This window comes from Athene cunicularia (genome assembly GCF_003259725.1).
Source record: "Athene cunicularia isolate RWA chromosome 1 unlocalized genomic scaffold, athCun1 chr1_part1, whole genome shotgun sequence".
Classification (NCBI taxonomy): domain Eukaryota; kingdom Metazoa; phylum Chordata; class Aves; order Strigiformes; family Strigidae; genus Athene; species Athene cunicularia.
Window position 1 is genome coordinate 99,095,075 of NW_020799091.1, and position 16,387 is coordinate 99,111,461.

General features: G+C 37.6%; 1 protein-coding gene across 14 annotated transcripts in view; it reads left to right on the forward strand.

The window, feature by feature from the left end:
• The first annotated feature begins 803 nt into the window (after positions 1-803).
• Positions 804-16,387, forward strand: part of SYNJ1 (synaptojanin 1) — a 67,753-nt gene continuing 52,169 nt past the window's right edge. For 4 of the 14 annotated variants that reach the window (XM_026859981.1, XM_026859989.1, XM_026859995.1 and 1 more), the window contains exons 1-4: positions 805-1,061; positions 12,306-12,392; positions 12,798-13,065; positions 15,472-15,697. In XM_026859981.1, the coding sequence (XP_026715782.1) occupies positions 938-1,061; positions 12,306-12,392; positions 12,798-13,065; positions 15,472-15,697 (705 nt within the window). In that variant the 5' untranslated portion in view covers positions 805-937. Of the gene's footprint in view, positions 1,062-12,305; positions 12,393-12,797; positions 13,066-15,471; positions 15,698-16,387 lie in introns of all 14 variants that reach the window. The other 10 variants (XM_026859958.1, XM_026859966.1, XM_026860021.1 and 7 more) reach the window with 4 other exon arrangements.

Below are 16,387 nucleotides of genomic sequence, written 5' to 3' on the forward strand. Positions count from 1 at the left end.
GCGCTGGAGGGTGGGGGCCGGCGCCTTCCCTACCGGCGGCGTGACGTCCGTGTCCGCCCTGGAGGTTACGGGCTCGGAGGTGAAGGGAAGGGAGCGGGCGGAAAACCCTGCTCCCGGCTTTGAAGAAGAATCTCCCGTCGCTGTGTGTTTTGTGAGCTTAAGCCCTTAAAATGTGGCTACTCTCGTGTTTGTTTATACTTTCTTATTGTTTGAGTTCCTTCCTTGCTTTAAAGGAAGATCTCGCCTCTGCTTACAGGCAGTCTCACTAGTACAGTGCTGCAATGTTTCAGTCGTCAGCAGCTGCAGGGGAGGGTTTATATCCAGACAAAAACCTGCTTTCCTTTAAAAAAGAAAACCAAAATAGGTTAACATTTTGTATGATCTTTTAAAACGTCTTAACAGCTTTAATGTTTAAAATATACTGCCCTTTTGTACAAGGTCAGAATCAGTATAATAGATCTTAAGAGTGAAGTCTGCCCAGGCTTCTGGTCCTCTGCATTTGGCATTAGTTTATGATAGTTGCCACTCTTACATATTTGTGATGGCTAGAGAACCTTCTTTTCTTTTCTTCTTTTTTTTTTTTTTTTTTTTTTTTTTTTAATGAAGAAATGCTATTTGTGAAATAAATTCTCGTTGTCTCTGAGAAGCTTTTAAATAAGTCCCTTACTTTGAAAGATGCTTCTCCTGGGTAATTGTGGTTTTGAAACATTGTTATGTTGTCTTTAGATAGTCCCTATATTTGTTTTGAAACATGAGATAAAATAAGTCTCACGAGGTAGATAGAGGGAGCAGGTCTTTATTATTTTTTTGTTAAACATGTAAAATCCCTAGGAAAGGATGCAAGTCACACTTTGCTTTGCAGAATGTATCTGGAAGCACAAGAAGATTTTACTAACATCATCTTGTGTTGGACAGGACTGCCTCTGATAAAGGCAAAATGGCTTTCAGTAAAGGATACCGTGTCTATCACAAGCTGGATCCGCTTCCATTCAGTGTGATAGTGGAAACCAGAAACAGAGAAGAATGTCTCATGTTTGAATCTGGAGCTGTGGCTGTTCTCTGTAAGTCGATATGTTTTGATAACTACAATGTAAAAAGTTGGCAGGCTTGACATTGTGTAAGCTGTTTATTTATGGGATATAAAGAAGCAACTATTCTGTTTTCATATTTGCTAATGGAGAGGCTTCCGATTTAAATGAGAGGGGGGAAAAAAAAGACATTTTCCTATCTTCATTTGTTGAGAGAAAATTTTACATATTTAATTACGTTTCATCATGTGTGTATACTTTCATGTATACTAAATTTTCTTCTAATACCTTCCAACATCTGCTTATTTCTTTGATTCTGAACAACCTTCTTTTGAATACATGATAACTCATTGAAAAGCTAATTCTCTCTCAATGTATTTCATAATTAAAATGTCTATATTCTTAAATGGTATATCATCTTAATTTGTTTATCGCATTTTGTATCATGATTTTTTTATGGCTTTTTGATTTTTTAGCTTTATTTTGTCCCTGTATTTTTAACCTACCTTGAGACTCTGTATTGATTTATCTTGTAATAAAATGAGTAATATTTGGAGCAAGGTGTCTTGCATTGCGAAGTTATTTTTACCTGTTTTCGGTGATAAATACATTAAATGTTTCCCCTAAATGCTTTTGGGCCCCTTCCTCCCCCTTTTTTTTTTTAAAGTCATAGTTGAAGAGGACACTACAAAGAGAAATGCAGAAGAGATCCACGAAGCCTATAGATAGGGTTTTAAAATGTTGCTTGGTTTGCATTCTTCAGAAGGTCTGAGCACCTGGTTGCACAGGGTTTCTAAGCTTTTTGACTCATAATTTTATAAGAAGCTTTCATACTGCAGAAGTATTTCCTTTTCTTTTAGTCAATAACTTTTTGATTAATTCATTCTGATGCCTGTTTGTGGTTTTCTAGCCTAGCTATTCTGAGCACCTGAGCAGAAAAGGGGAGATTTGGTTACCAGTCTGAAGGGACTCAAAAACCTACCTTTCAGGAGGATGCTCTGGCTTTGAGACTGTGGAATAGGGCTGAATGGGGAGTGTGTTCTCTAACAGGACTCTGAGTTAGAAATGTCGTTTCCGAAGAAGTGTTGAACTTGAGATATGGTTTGTTTCTTCGGTATTTGCAATTGGCTCTCCTATACCTGAGTGTGCTCCTTGGCAATGCTGTGATCTCTTTCTGAGGCACCTGACTGTCCCTGTGTCCTGTGTAAGGTACTTAGAAGATGGACCATAGTGTCATCTGTACTGGGCAGGCTGTATGAACAAGTGTTGTCTAGCACACAGCTTAGTTGGCGTCTTTAATGTGCGATTAGAACAAGCTGCCATTAACTGTTAGAAGACTAGCAGTAGGACATGCCAGCATGACTGACACTATAGCTGCAATTATGTGATGATCCAGGTGAAAAACAATGAGAGCTTTTCTCCCATTTTTGAGAATTGGGTTTTTTCCCTGATAATTTCTTCTTACTGTGTATTTAAGTAATCTCATTGACTTTGCCAGCAGCTTTTGAAAGGCATTGTGTAGTGTGGATTGGGTTGGGAATAAATGTCCAGTCATAAAGTGATCAGGTTTAGTGAAATTCATAAAATGGGGAAAAATGCTTTGAAGATTGTGGAAAACTTTATTTTAGCATGTATTTAGTAGTTGCTGAACATGCTTAAGCTACTTAAGGAGCAATGTATTGAAAATAATTTATTCCTGAAAGTTATGCTCAGAAAGGACATTAAGTTAGTAACTTTTTGTGCTGTGATATACTGCAGGTGGCTGGATAAACTTTCTTCTCTAAAAATTAAAAACTATATCACAGTTCCTGCCCTCTTCTATGTCTCATGCTGTCACCAAACAGTGGAAGTGGAACCCAAAGGAAGTTTGAAAGCTTCTCTCCTCTTGTGTTCTGTATTTATTAATAGCATGTTATTGATCTGTAAAGGTTTGTCCTTGGTATTCTCATTGGTAGGTTACAGCATAGTAAACATTCATACTAAGCTAGAAGTAGTTACTCTGAATAGAATATTGTTTTCAGTAACCTTAACGAGTAAACTCCTTACTCTTCTTCTATCTGGTAAATGGGCGTATTTTTCTAATGCATATTTAGCTGTGGCACTTTGCTTTAGTTCCCTTTTTGTACCTAAATTCTCTAGGCACTGGAACATGATTCTTTTGTTAATGGTTGAAAGATCACAATTGTACCCTTGAACTGACAGTAGAAAAAGTGCTAGAGTTCCCTAGCTCAGGATTATTTTTAACTCTTTTTCTGCTTGCTGCTCACTTCTGGTATCTATTCTTTTAAATACTTATTTAAAGGAGTACAAGTATTAGTGCTTAGGGAAGATTTGTAAAGTACTACTATTCCATCTCTCTAGTCATGCTACAGAAACCAGTCAGAAGATTCTAGTCTGTAGCCTTACAAACTTCTGGATATTGGTACAAACTGAAAGCCAAAGTTAATGAAAGGTGCCCTTGGGGAAGATTCCCCAGATGTTTGTAAAATCTGTGTGAATAGATAGAAAAATGGTCAGATCAAGTATATATCAATTTAAATCCAGAACTGCATCACTTTAAACTGTTAAGAACTTTTTTGCTGATGGTGCTAACAGTTTTTACAGTCTACAAAAATTGACAGTACTGATCTCAAACTGTCAGACAATTTTCAAAGATTTTAATAAATACTGAAGATAAAATAAGATGTTCAGCCTTATACACAATCATTATTCTTACCTGTATGTAGAATGTACAATACAGGCACAACCTAGTGAAATGCACTTTACTATTAAAAGTGGTTCATGTCGTTCGGATCTGAGAGCCTTAGTGAACTGCATCTTCTGGGATATTCATGTATAGAAATTTGGATTTGAAATGGGCTAAGAGAAAGGAATGAAAACTTACTGAATTGTCATCTTAAAGGAACTACGTCTGTCATTGTGCTGAGGGAAGGATAATGGTCTTAAGCTTTGTCAGCTTTATATTCAATGAAGGATTGCAAGATGATTCAGAGTTTAGTTAGGCCTCTGTATGAAGTATTATACAATATTTTATGGTTTTCAGTGTGTGTTGTATGTGCACTGAATCTGTTATTCATATCAACAAAATAAGATGGAAGAGAGGAAGAGGGTTGAAGGGATGGTTCACAGAGGTGGTTGTTGCATAATTGTTCAGCCTTAATGTGGAAGCAGCCCCAGTCGTGCTTCTGCTGGAAGTATTTGATATACTGCTTGTAATGTGGATTAGCTAACTTTACAGTGACCAAAACACCTGAGAAATACTTCACTTGCCTTTATATACTTAATACCTCTTTTATCAACACACTCCTAGTATTGGGTTAGCCCAAGATATTGAAGTCTGAGGGAATCTTGCCAAGTTGCTTCTCAAGGCCTTGTAAGAGCACTTAGCAGCTTCTCTGATGATTTGTTTAGAATTTAGTGGGAGGATGTCATAGACCTATTTTTCTTTCTTTGACGTATAAAATACACAGTATATTTATTCTTTGAAGTAGGACTCTAATGAGATATCTCTACCTGTAAAGATTTCATTGACTGAGCAGGAGGGTGTTCTCTCTCCCTGTTCCTCTGTGGTGAGTCATAACGAAACAAGTGGGAAGCTATCTTTACTCCTGTCGCCTGTGATGAGTAAAGGAGAATGTTCTGTCATCTGGGAGAATACTGAGCCCTGAGTGGAGAGAGCAGGAGCTTCATGCACATCCTTTGACTTCAATCTTACGGTAAAGCTGAGAAGAGAGCAGGTGTGGACAGGAAGAGGCGCTATGCCCACCCCGAGCTTTCGGTAGAGCTAGATAAAGTAAGAGCTGTAATAACCTGTGTGCAGCAAGCATCCTGGTATTCATAGTCACGTTTAGCAATGCTACTCTATCACCTATTCACATTCCACTTTTTTTTTTTTTTTTTTTTTTAAATGCTTCTACACTGCATTCTTGGGGGGGGGGGAGAAGGTATGCTGTTATCTATCCACAGTAGCAGATGGGATATAATAATTTTGCAAGAGATTGCAGTTGATACAGTGCTTGAGGAAACTTAGATACCCAGAAGAGAAACATACTGACAGATACATTTGATGAGCACCTGCTATAATGTGCACAATTATAAAGGAGGGTGATGTTCTGATGCACACAACCAGAGTTTTTTTTCCTTTGGTGTTTGCTGCCACCAGTAATAAACTGCCAGTGTGTGATTCTCCCCACCCCTAGGATAATGTTTATATGTTTATACAGAGTTTTGAGTGAAACCACATCCCTTTAACTAGCGAAGGATAATGTTTCAAAATAAATTACTACATTCTGATTTTTCATGATGAGATCTTGTAAACTTAATATAAATATTTTCTTGTCATATACATATATAAAGGTACAATAATAAGAAGAATTAAAACACTTCAGGCAGTAATTTATCCTCTGGAAAGAGTGCTTAGAGAAGAGTGTTAGAGAAGAAAGGTCAAATAGAAGCTGTGGTAGAAACAACTTTTGAATGTATTTTTATGTAATATTGTATTTATCTGAAGCCAAATTGAAGGGACTAGGATGCAAAGGCAAATAGCTGTTTCACCTTCCTGTCTTCATTACTGTTTTGACTCTTCCAGACTATGCCTTACCATTAAAGAGTACCTTAAAACACTTAAGAAGCTGCAGGGAAGCAACAGTAGATGCCAAGGGCAGCCGTGCTGGTGGAGGAGGCTGTAACCTGTCTTTCTGTCATCAAGTGCCTTTACTAGGATCCTGCCAGAATTGTCTGTCCTTTCAAATCTACTGGGAAGATGTTCTGCTCATTGCTTTCCAGGCATTTCCAACAAAATCATATGGTTTAACGAAGACCACGTATGCTAGCCTAGCACACTTTGAAAAAAGTACAAGTAGTACATTAAGAATCTTCCTAGGAGGTTGGTGGAGGTAGTAACTCTTGTCTGGGTTGACTGTGACCTCTTTGAATGGCATAATGGATCTGCAAGTATTTGGTTCACCGTTCTGCAAATATTAAAAATAAGTTACTTTCAACAGAATCTGAAGGCTTTTTGCTTCTTAAGGTAGATTAGCTTTAGAGCAATAGTAAAGACTATTCTGTATGGGTACCACAGCCTTTTGCATGATTTCAACAAGGAATTTCACTGACAACAAATAATTCTCTTTATGAATGTTCCAATTCAGTAAATTTTAATTTCTGTGGTAGTACATGTGGTAGTAAAAGTCTTGGGTTTGCCCTACTGGGCATTCAGTGAATGATAGCTCTGGCTAATTGTTAAGAAGCCTAGTTTGCATACTTCTGGAGTTACTGAAACATAATTTCGAAAAATTAAATTAATTAGCATTTCTACATTTTAGATTATTTGGTAGGTTTTTTGCATGCTAGCATGTATTTAAATTGAAGATTCTGCAATTTTGTGAATTGGCTAGTACAAGCAAAAATAGCAACAGTTGTCTTTCATGTAAAATAACTTTTAATCAAAACATTCAGTATTAGAAGAAAATCTTTGTAGATTATTGGCTGTAAAGTTTTGTTTTCAATGGAGAACATGTAAATGGGTCAGAAAGCCCAAATCTGATGGAAACAAACTGCTTGTAGGCTGTCACATAGGTCAGCTTTGTTTTCACACTTCTATTTCTCTGTTTTTTTTCCCCCTCCTCAGTGCTGTTAACTGAAATGATAGATTTTGTGAAGTAAATTTGCACAGTATTGAAAAATAGTGTTAAAGCAGCAAAGCCTTTTAGGTGCTCATCTCTTACAATTATTTTTTTGTTGTTGCTCCAAACAGTCGTGTGTTTTCTGATGTGTAGTATTTAAATATAATTGCTGACATCTAGAGGTGTCTGGGGTTATTTTCTTTGCTGGGTAGAGGTGATTTGTTTTTTGGGGGTTCCTCCTCATAGTCTTAAGATACGTGTTTATTATGGCAACATATACATGTCTTTGTGAAATGAGTAATGGTACTTCATAATTTGAACTGGCAAATAGAGTGGCAAAAAAAATTGTTCTATTACTTCAAAGCAAGTATCATATGAGTTGTGGCACTGTCAACAGCTGTCATCCAGTTTTCTGTGCATCTTTTTGTGTGACCAAAGTATCAAAAATAATAAAATCGCTCTTCTGTTGGTTGATTTAGAAATTAAAGTGATGACTCAACCCTGACTTGAGGGTCAACCTTACCTATGTGGTAATATTAAAGTGTTAGCTATAATTTCAATACCAAAAGTTTAGCTGTCCTAATTGGACAAAAAGCTTGAAAACCTCAATCTTAAAATCTCAAAGCCAAACTATCTAAGAATAGTTTATAAATTTTTCAGATTTTAAACTTTTTAAAGTAGCACGACAGTAGCATGAGCTACTGACTTTTTCTTGTCTAACTTAAATGAGAAGTTTTGTTTCTGAAGGAACTGCACATAATTTCCAGTTCGGTGTCCCATATTCTAGCTTGGAATTGTAGCTACTAACTTACAGTGTGTTGTCATGGCATCTTGTGAACTGAACCCACCAAGAGAACGTAACTGTAGAAGGCCTAAATGATAATTTTTGATGTGTTCTTAGCTTTATAATTGTTAAAAGTGCAAAACTAATTTCTAATCTGGAATTAAGCAGAATACATGTTGAACCAAGTTGTCCCGAAGGCAGGAGTTTTAACAGGGTTCCATGTGAGCAACAGTAAGAGGACTGACATAATCCCTTCAAAATAATTTTATCAGTCAGCTTTCTTAAATGAGTCAGTGATTGATAAAGTGTGATTATTACAGATGCATACTTGTGACTTGACTTGGAACAAATTAGATGTTAACATTAAAAAATGCTATGACATATTAATTTTTATTAAAGATTGACTTAAAATTATTTTATTCTTTTTTCTCTTGACACCACAAATGAAGCATGCCGGCTTTCTACAAGAATGCATTACAACTTGACCTGAAAACCACATTAAAAGTGTTGTGGGTTTGAGGGGTTTTTTGTACTGTTAAATAGTGAGTCATTATTTCTGTTTTAGAAATTAATGAACTTTAATCTAATTAATGCAGTGGGTTAAGCAGAAGCTGCTTTTAATTTCCTTTCTGCTTAACATCTGAACTGAGACAAAGTAATAGAAGAAATACTGCTTCGTAATGTTTTGTTGCCATCTTTATACAGAGATATATGTATGCTTTCATTGTCTACTCTTTAGTGCTCCTCTACAGTATAATTTAAAATCTGTTAAATCTAGTGTTACGGATGAAAGTTGTAATGCCAGCCGGTAATTTCTGTCTTTCAGAAGTTGCGTATTTTAATTGGTTTTTAGCAAGTGAGGGCATTTTATTTTTTTTCCAGACAGCCTTAATTGTGTTTGCTTACTTCCAGCTATTTAAAGATGAATAAATAGAAAAGTCAATTTCTCAAGGAGAACTAGGTTCATTAATTTGTGGGACTTCATGTTTTTCTGAGTGCATATTTATATTAGCTGCATTTTTTTCAAGATATGGAGCTCAAAAAATCAAAAGGGTTCTCATGGCTGCAGGCCAGCCTACCATTCTGGAAAGAGATGTTCTTATTAAGAATGTTACAGAGGAAATGAGGAAATGTTCTCTCCTTCTGTCAGGAATACCTTAGCCTTCCTGGGGTTTAATTTCTAAGCTGCAGTTCACCCAGTTGTTAATTTCAGCTATTCATAGAGGAAGCTGAAAGTTGGCTTTGCATACACTGAATGTAAGACATTATAGTGATGGTGTCTTAGCCATGTTTTTTTGTAACTTCAGTGGCTCTTGCATATCCAGCTGTATCTGATGACTTTGCATGCTGAATGAAGTGAGAGAGAATAGGTCTTCATGAAGCTTACTGCTTTGGTGAAGAAGGAAGAGTTAAATATGATAATTATGGGGAGAATCTGGATGGTTTCAGAGCACTTAAATTGCTGTTCACACTGGTACTGAGTGACATGAAAACCTGCAAATTTCATTTTGGTATCTTCAGAAATGGGAAATGCCATCTGCAGTGGCAGTCAGTAATAGATTACACTCTGGCCTGGGTGTTTGGGTTTTTTTCTTTTTTTCTTTTAGCATCCTTAAATGAAAGGCATCCTTGGGGCTAGCACTGGTGGAGGTGCTGGTTCAGGAAATTCTTGTAAATGTTTGGAGGCTAAATGGACTTCTGCTCTAAACCAGCTGTACCACCATTTGCATGTTTTCATAGCATTACTACTTGTTCACGTCAGGGCCCTGAGGATACCACCAGCCCCAACTGTCTATGATCAGCCCCTCTGGGGTTTCCCCTATCCTGCCCACGACCCAGGACTCCATTTCAGTCCCCTCAGGGCTGTCAGCCCCTACCCCAGTCATGCTGCAGCATTTCCACAGCCCTCACCAGCCTGGGCGGGGCTGATGTTCCAGCCCAGCCTTGGCCTGGCCATCCTGGGACTGTATCTGACCAAGCCTCACCCTTGCCCACAGAGTGACGTCCTGGCCTGGCCTCAGCCTGTTCCCTGGAGGTGCCTGATGTCCTGGGCTGGGGCTGCCCTCAGCCTGCTCTGCCTCCCTGGAGGAGCCCCCATGGCTACCAGTGCCCTGGGCCCCAGGGAGATGCTCGTCCCCACAGTGTCCCAACAATTGAAATGGAAGAAAATGGAAAGAAGAGTGGTGTAGCAGTGTCTTGTTTCTGATTTCGTGTTGGTTTTCAGAAAACTCAAATGCCTTCCTTAATATTGTGGCACTCCTGATTGTAGGAAGTCCCTTATTGTGCATTACCCTGAAAGCAGCCTGAGCACTGCTGCAGTCAGCCATCCAAAACATCCCTGTGTAGTGTGGGTTGGTGCTGCTACAGGAGGGAGGAGGCAGCAGTGCAGTGCTGTGGAGTTGCTCCCTTTTCTGCTATTGGTGCTACTTTTGTGACTGCTTTCTTTTTACTTCAGTTTCTTAAGGAAAAGAAGGTTTATGTGATAACCATTTTTTACCCCTCTGTGCTGGCATCACCAAATGTCCTAATGCTTTCAGGTTTCTTGAGCGGTGATGGTTAGAGGTTTAAATGGATGCCCTCAATGAAGGGGAATCTACCTTAAGAATGTGTGTTATAAACTTCTAGTAGGTGTGATGTGCCTTATGAGCGGGGGGTAGGAGTATGTTGCACATAAGCTCTTTAGCATCCTGGCTGCCTGCTGTGGGGCCTATTAAATATATCTCGTGCCTAGACTCAGGCTCTGTGGAGGCAGTGGCTGAAAGCTGGGGATAGGTGAGGATGGGCCAGGGCAGGATGGATGAAGTGAACCTTCTGAGGTGTGCGATACTTGACGTTTTCCCATGTGAATTTCAGCCTTAATGAAGGAAAAAAAAAAAAAAAAGGGGGGGGGGTAGAACTACTTACTCCTGTGGAAAAGATTTACTCAGAGTTCACACTGCATTAGATCTAATGGAACTGAAAAACATGACATGAAATGCTTTTAGTTAGTGCCCAGGTGCTTTGTTAAGAAAACAATAATTGACTAGCCACAGCAAGTTTTTCTATTTCCATTTGTTTGTTTTTGCAACTCTTTGATGATTTATTAATGGTGGCCTCTTTTGTTGATCTGAATTTGCAAAGTCCATGTTACTTAATTTACTTCAGGCATTTACTTATTAAGGCTTAGAAAGGATAATGGGCTTTCTGTGCATTGGAAGGAGACTAAAGACAGAAAAAACGTTGTTCTGAAATGTTATTAAATGCTGGTAGGCAGCTCTTAAGAAAAATCCTGCAAAAAGTTTGAAAATAAATCTTGTCTTTTGTTAATAATTTGAAATGTGAAAGAAGAACGTGCCAATTCTCTGGTTACTGAAAGTTGAGTATTGACATCATTAAATGCTTCCTGGAAAAATGGATTCGAAGAGCCAGGTTTTGAAGGTTAGAAGCTATTCTTTCCAGCCTGATGGTGATCTGGTTAAGAAAAACGTGGTTTGGTGATGCTGATATAATCACTGTCTGTAAACAGTGTGTTTAGATTGGCTGCGAGTCTCAACACTCATTATGGGTGAGAATTTTGGATATAATCATGTTGCTGTAACTGTCTTGTCTTTAGTACCTAGATAACAGGAATACAGCATATCAGTGCAAATAATCAAAGAAGCTTTTTTAAAATGCACTTAAAACATTGAATAAGCTGAGATTTCAGGCCGAAGCTAAAATTGTTTCATCTATATTGGGGTTTCTGATCCACTTTATTAACAGAGCTGGCAGACATTTGAATAGCAGGGATAGGATTGTGCACAGGCAGGACTATGCTAAGATTAGGGAATACTCATTAGAAAGATTACAACAGCAATTCTAAAGAAAATCCAGCTCATGTGGGAGAGAGCATAGCAGATTGCCAGAGCAATAGGCATTTCAATTTATGCTTTTCTTTATGTCAAATTCTGATCTTTTAGTGTCAATGTGAAAATTAATTAGCAGATCGTTTCTGAGGAGGGAGAAGGTGCTGATCCTTGATAACCAGAAATTTTGATCCCTGTGGATCCAGTGGCACAGCTGGAACTGTCGCTCTTTGCGCTTCAGGGGCAGTCTGAGTCATGAGCAAAAGCTCAGGACAGGTGGGATCTGGTTTCTGCTCTGCAGCATCTGTCAGCAGGCTCTGCAGTCAAACTTGTAGGTCTGTTTTTTCTAATGCTGATTAAAGTCCTAAAGTGTACACAAACATTAACTCCCAAGTCAATAGTCATAGATATATTTTAATTTCTTCTAAAATATTACAAACTTTAAAAAGTCTATGAAAATTATGTTTTCCTAAGCTAAGACATGGCTTTTAAGTACCGTTATCTTGTGGGCCTACAACAGTTTTGATTTGCTTGGAATATATCTAAAACAAGTTAAATGCACTTGTGATAATCTTGTTTTCTTATCTGGAAATAATACTGCCACATCATAGTTTTATTCTTGGAGAAAACATAATTTTTTTCAGGAAAAAAAAGTGCACCATTTAGCACTACTCTAATTTTAACTAATTGCGGGAGAATTCTCATGGAACTCATTTGCCTGTGTGTTAGCTGCTTTTTATGTTAGGAGATGATGATGTTAAAAATGCCAGTGTTCTTCTTTAGTATCACTTGGAGATTTTGCAAGTCTTTTTTTTTTTTTTTTTTTGTTGCCTAAAAACATAGCATGATCATAGTTTGTCATAAAATCAAATACTCATTTTCCATTATAAAATGCCATATGCTCATACATTTTGATTTCTTTCCAGAAGTTTCACGTAAGCACTACTTTTGTAATCTCTTGGATTTTCAGTTTAGAGTGGACTCATTCTCTGTGCTGTAGTATATGGTCTTTTACATCATAAAATCTTATGTTATCTCTCTGTAGCTTCTGCAGAAAAAGACACAATCAAGAATTCCTACTCCAAAGTCATGGATGCATATGGGCTCTTGGGTGTATTAAGGTTAAACCTTGGTGAGTAAAATATGTAAAACCTTGATTTTTCATTTGGGAAGGAAAATTGTGCTGCTTCTGTAAAACTGCACAGCACGGGATCTCTGCAACAGGAAATGGGCTCTTTTTTTCTTTTTCTTTTTTGTCTTTGCAGAGTAACTTGCAAGTTTGGAGCACTACCAGAAATGAGGGAGTAGTCAAAAATAACTTCCGTTTTCACAATCCCTGTTATTTGCAGCATAGTTTCGGCTGTTTGTATTTTCTTTTCTTCTGTAGAACTTGAGAGTGAGTTCTTGATGTTGGGGTTTTTTTGTACTTTTTTCAGGCAAACTGGGGTCAGATGGTGTGCATTTAAGCATATAAATACATCAACATCACACTCCGCTAAGATGTATTCTGTTATCCATGCCTTTTCTTGTTTTACAGGAGACACACTGTTACATTATCTGGTTCTAGTAACAGGATGCATGTCTGTGGGGAAGATTCAAGACTCTGAAGTTTTTCGAGTTACTTCCACTGAATTTGTGTCATTACGAATTGATTCAACAGATGAAGATCGTATTTCAGAAGTGCGCAAAGTTTTGAACTCAGGAAACTTCTATTTTGCATGGTCTGCAACTGGTGTCAGTTTAGATCTTAGTCTCAATGCTCACCGCAGCATGCAGGAGCACACCACTGACAATAGGTTTTTCTGGTGAGTTCATAATGCGTTTTTATCAGACATTATATACAACAATGCATGCCTGTACGAGTTAATCTGCATCAAGTTTTTATCCTTTTATCGGCTCTTAAATGTACACCTTTATCCCACAAATGTGGATGAGATAGAATAGCATTATTTTATCTCTAAGGACATAAATATATTATTAATGATATGACGTTTCCATGGCCACTTGGAGTTTCTTAATTGGAAGACACAGATTTTCACTGCTTATGATATTATACTTTGATCTGAACAGTCATTGTGTTTCAGCCTTGGTGTCTCTTAATTCTTCATCAAGCATGTCAAGTTTTTAAAATTAGTGTGGTAATGGAGGCTTTAAAGAAAATTTTAATCTCTTGAACATTCTGGATTCTAAAAAATTGTGGTGTTTATGTATAGTTTCCAAGTGGGTTTCCAACATATGAAAGGGTTTTAAAAGTTTTAGTGCACAAATAATGGTCATGTTGCTGATTTTGTTGAAACAAAGCTGGTAGGCTGTGCTACAGTGCACATTGCATGACTGCTGAACTCACTGTCTTTTTACAGAATGTTTTGGAATAAAGTGTAGGTTTTTATAATACAGAGAGTTCTTGGTAAAAGGAATACTGCTGTTTCTGACAATAAGCAGCTTTAATAATGCCGTTGATGTATACTGTTACGTAAGAGATTCTACTCCCATATTTTCAGCCTCTGTTAAAAATAGTGTATGTGTCCATGAACCTTGGAATGGTTCTGAAGATGTGGCAGTCTGCCATTAGAACAGGTGAAAAGTTACATCTCCCCCCCTCATCTGTCCAATATAAAAGACACCAAACCAGCTCTGGCATATGTGCCAGTGCTACTCTACCCTTTGCCACTGTTTTGGTCAGATAGAGGAGTATGATCAGATTGCTGTATTAAGACAGAAAATAAGCTCTAGTCTTCAGAAACACATCTACCTTGATGTAGGTTCACAGGAGTTATAGGAACCTAGCTGGTTTTGTCTCTCTACATCTGGAAAAAGACTGGGCTCTCTGTTGAGAAGTCAGTATTTCAAGGCTTGAGAAACGGTGATGCCTGTTGACTCTGTCCAAATAATGTTGGCTGATTTAGACCCCTGTCATAAAACTTCTTCAGTTACCTGGCTTTTTTTCAGTAAGAATCAGTACTTGCAGTAGGTAGATGGAACATCCCAGATTCCAAGATCTAGAAATGTAAACATTATCAGTCAATAACAAAGTATTCCGCTTATGCATTTCAGTAAGCTTTCTTGGATTTTTCCCGTTCAAAAGTTCCAGTCTTAGTTTGGCCAGGGGAAGGATAACTGTTTGTTTTATCAGTCTCCTATCATAATGCATCTGTATACTTTTCTGTAAAGTGAATGCATACTTGATTCACAGGATTTCAATCTTCATTAATGATTGAACTGAGGTGTTTGATAAATTGCAGAGGTGGGGTTTTTTTAATTAAAAGTTTAGAATGAAAAGGCTAAAATTAAAGTGAATAACTTCAACATTTTTACCAAATATGTTATTTGCAATTATGGTAGAATTTTCTGGGCGGTGACAAAACCAGTTGTCTTACTAGAGTTTACTTTTCTTTGCCATGCAGAAAAATTTACTTCCTTTTTATACAAGAAATGTTTCCAAAGAAGATCAAAAGTCTCACTAGAGTGAGGTAAAACCAAAAAACCTCACAAGACTCAATTTCAGTATTATTTACTTACTGTAGTGTTCATTGGTACTACTTACTGCCCAGGTATATCCAAAATGTGGATCTTTCTTTCATTTGAGCAGTAATTGGTATTAGAGAGTGTTATATGCAGTATATAATGCACAAACACTTAACCCTGAAATTGATATTTACAGAAATTTGAAAATCAGTTGGCTATTAATGTATTCCCGGAAGCTTGTGTGGGCTAGTGGTGTGTTGTGGTGATGTATAACATAAATAATCAATGTATGTTGACCAAGAATTTTCTTATAGCTTTATTTTGCGGTGGTGTAAAATTGAATGGTGCTTTACCCATCACAAAAAGTAACCCCATAATTGGAATTCTGGCTTGCTTTTCCCAGAGTCTGTAATCTTTGGCATCTAAAAGCAAGTCTGAGTAGAGAAATACAAACAAGCTTGGAGTGTTGTTTTTCCTGGGTGAAGAGCAGAGGCTATAAGGGTTGTTTTAAGGTCATTAAAGTTCATGGCTTCACCCTGTATTCTTATTGTGCAAGCATTTAAGCAGTTCTCTTGTAAACTTTGCGATTTCAAATATGTTTAAATAAAGAGTTATATCATAAAATTATAACATGCATATTTTGCTTATTTGTAGTAGTGGATGTGAAATATAATAACTGGCTTAGCAATTTGAGCTGTATTTTATTTCCTTCCAGTTATTTAATTTTATTTTTTTGTTCGTGATAGGAACCAGTCACTGCATTTACATCTGAAGCACTATGGTGTGAACTGTGATGACTGGTTGTTACGTCTCATGTGTGGAGGAGTAGAGATAAGAACAATTTATGCGGCTCACAAGCAGGCAAAAGCTTGTCTCATTTCACGACTAAGCTGTGAACGGGCTGGCACCAGATTTAATGTCCGGGGAACAAACGATGATGGTCATGTTGCAAATTTTGTTGAAACAGAGCAGGTATGTTATGCTACAGCGCACATTGCTTGGCTGATGAACTCAAGATAAGCATGTGTATGGATAGTTTTTTGCCTTGAATCAACAGATCTCAAGTCAAGTCTGTACCCAGCAGATAATGGAATAGTTCCTTTGCTGCTAAATAAGGAATCCAAGTAGGTTACATAATTTGATGATCTTGGTTTTTAGGGTAGCTTAGGGTAAGGACATGCATGGGTCTGAGTTTCAGTAGCTTAAGAAGCTGTTGTCCATCAGCTGAACTGTTGTAGGTGGCTGTACTTCCTTTTAGCCTCCTGAGCTGAGCTGTAGGTGAGTGTGTACTACTTTTGCCCTGAGCTAATAGTAAAGTAAAAGATCTTAGAAACAAGCACAAGACATTTTTGACAAATACATGGTACCTTGTGGTTCAGGAAAGATAAAAGCATTCCTATAGTTACTTAACACAGCTCCTCTGAAAGGTAGTTTTTAAAGCCACTGTAATTCTGCTGCATTTGATTGCATGTCTTTGCCCTTATACAGAAATGCAGGAAGCTATTAAATCATTCTTTGCTGGCCATTCTTTGCTCACTTCTTATGATAACCTGTTTACCTAGATGTTGTTCCTGCAACTGTATTCATGTGAGCGGACATCTTTGGTTTACTGACTGACTCGTTGCAAAACCTAGGTGAAATCAGTAGAATTTTGTTCAGGAA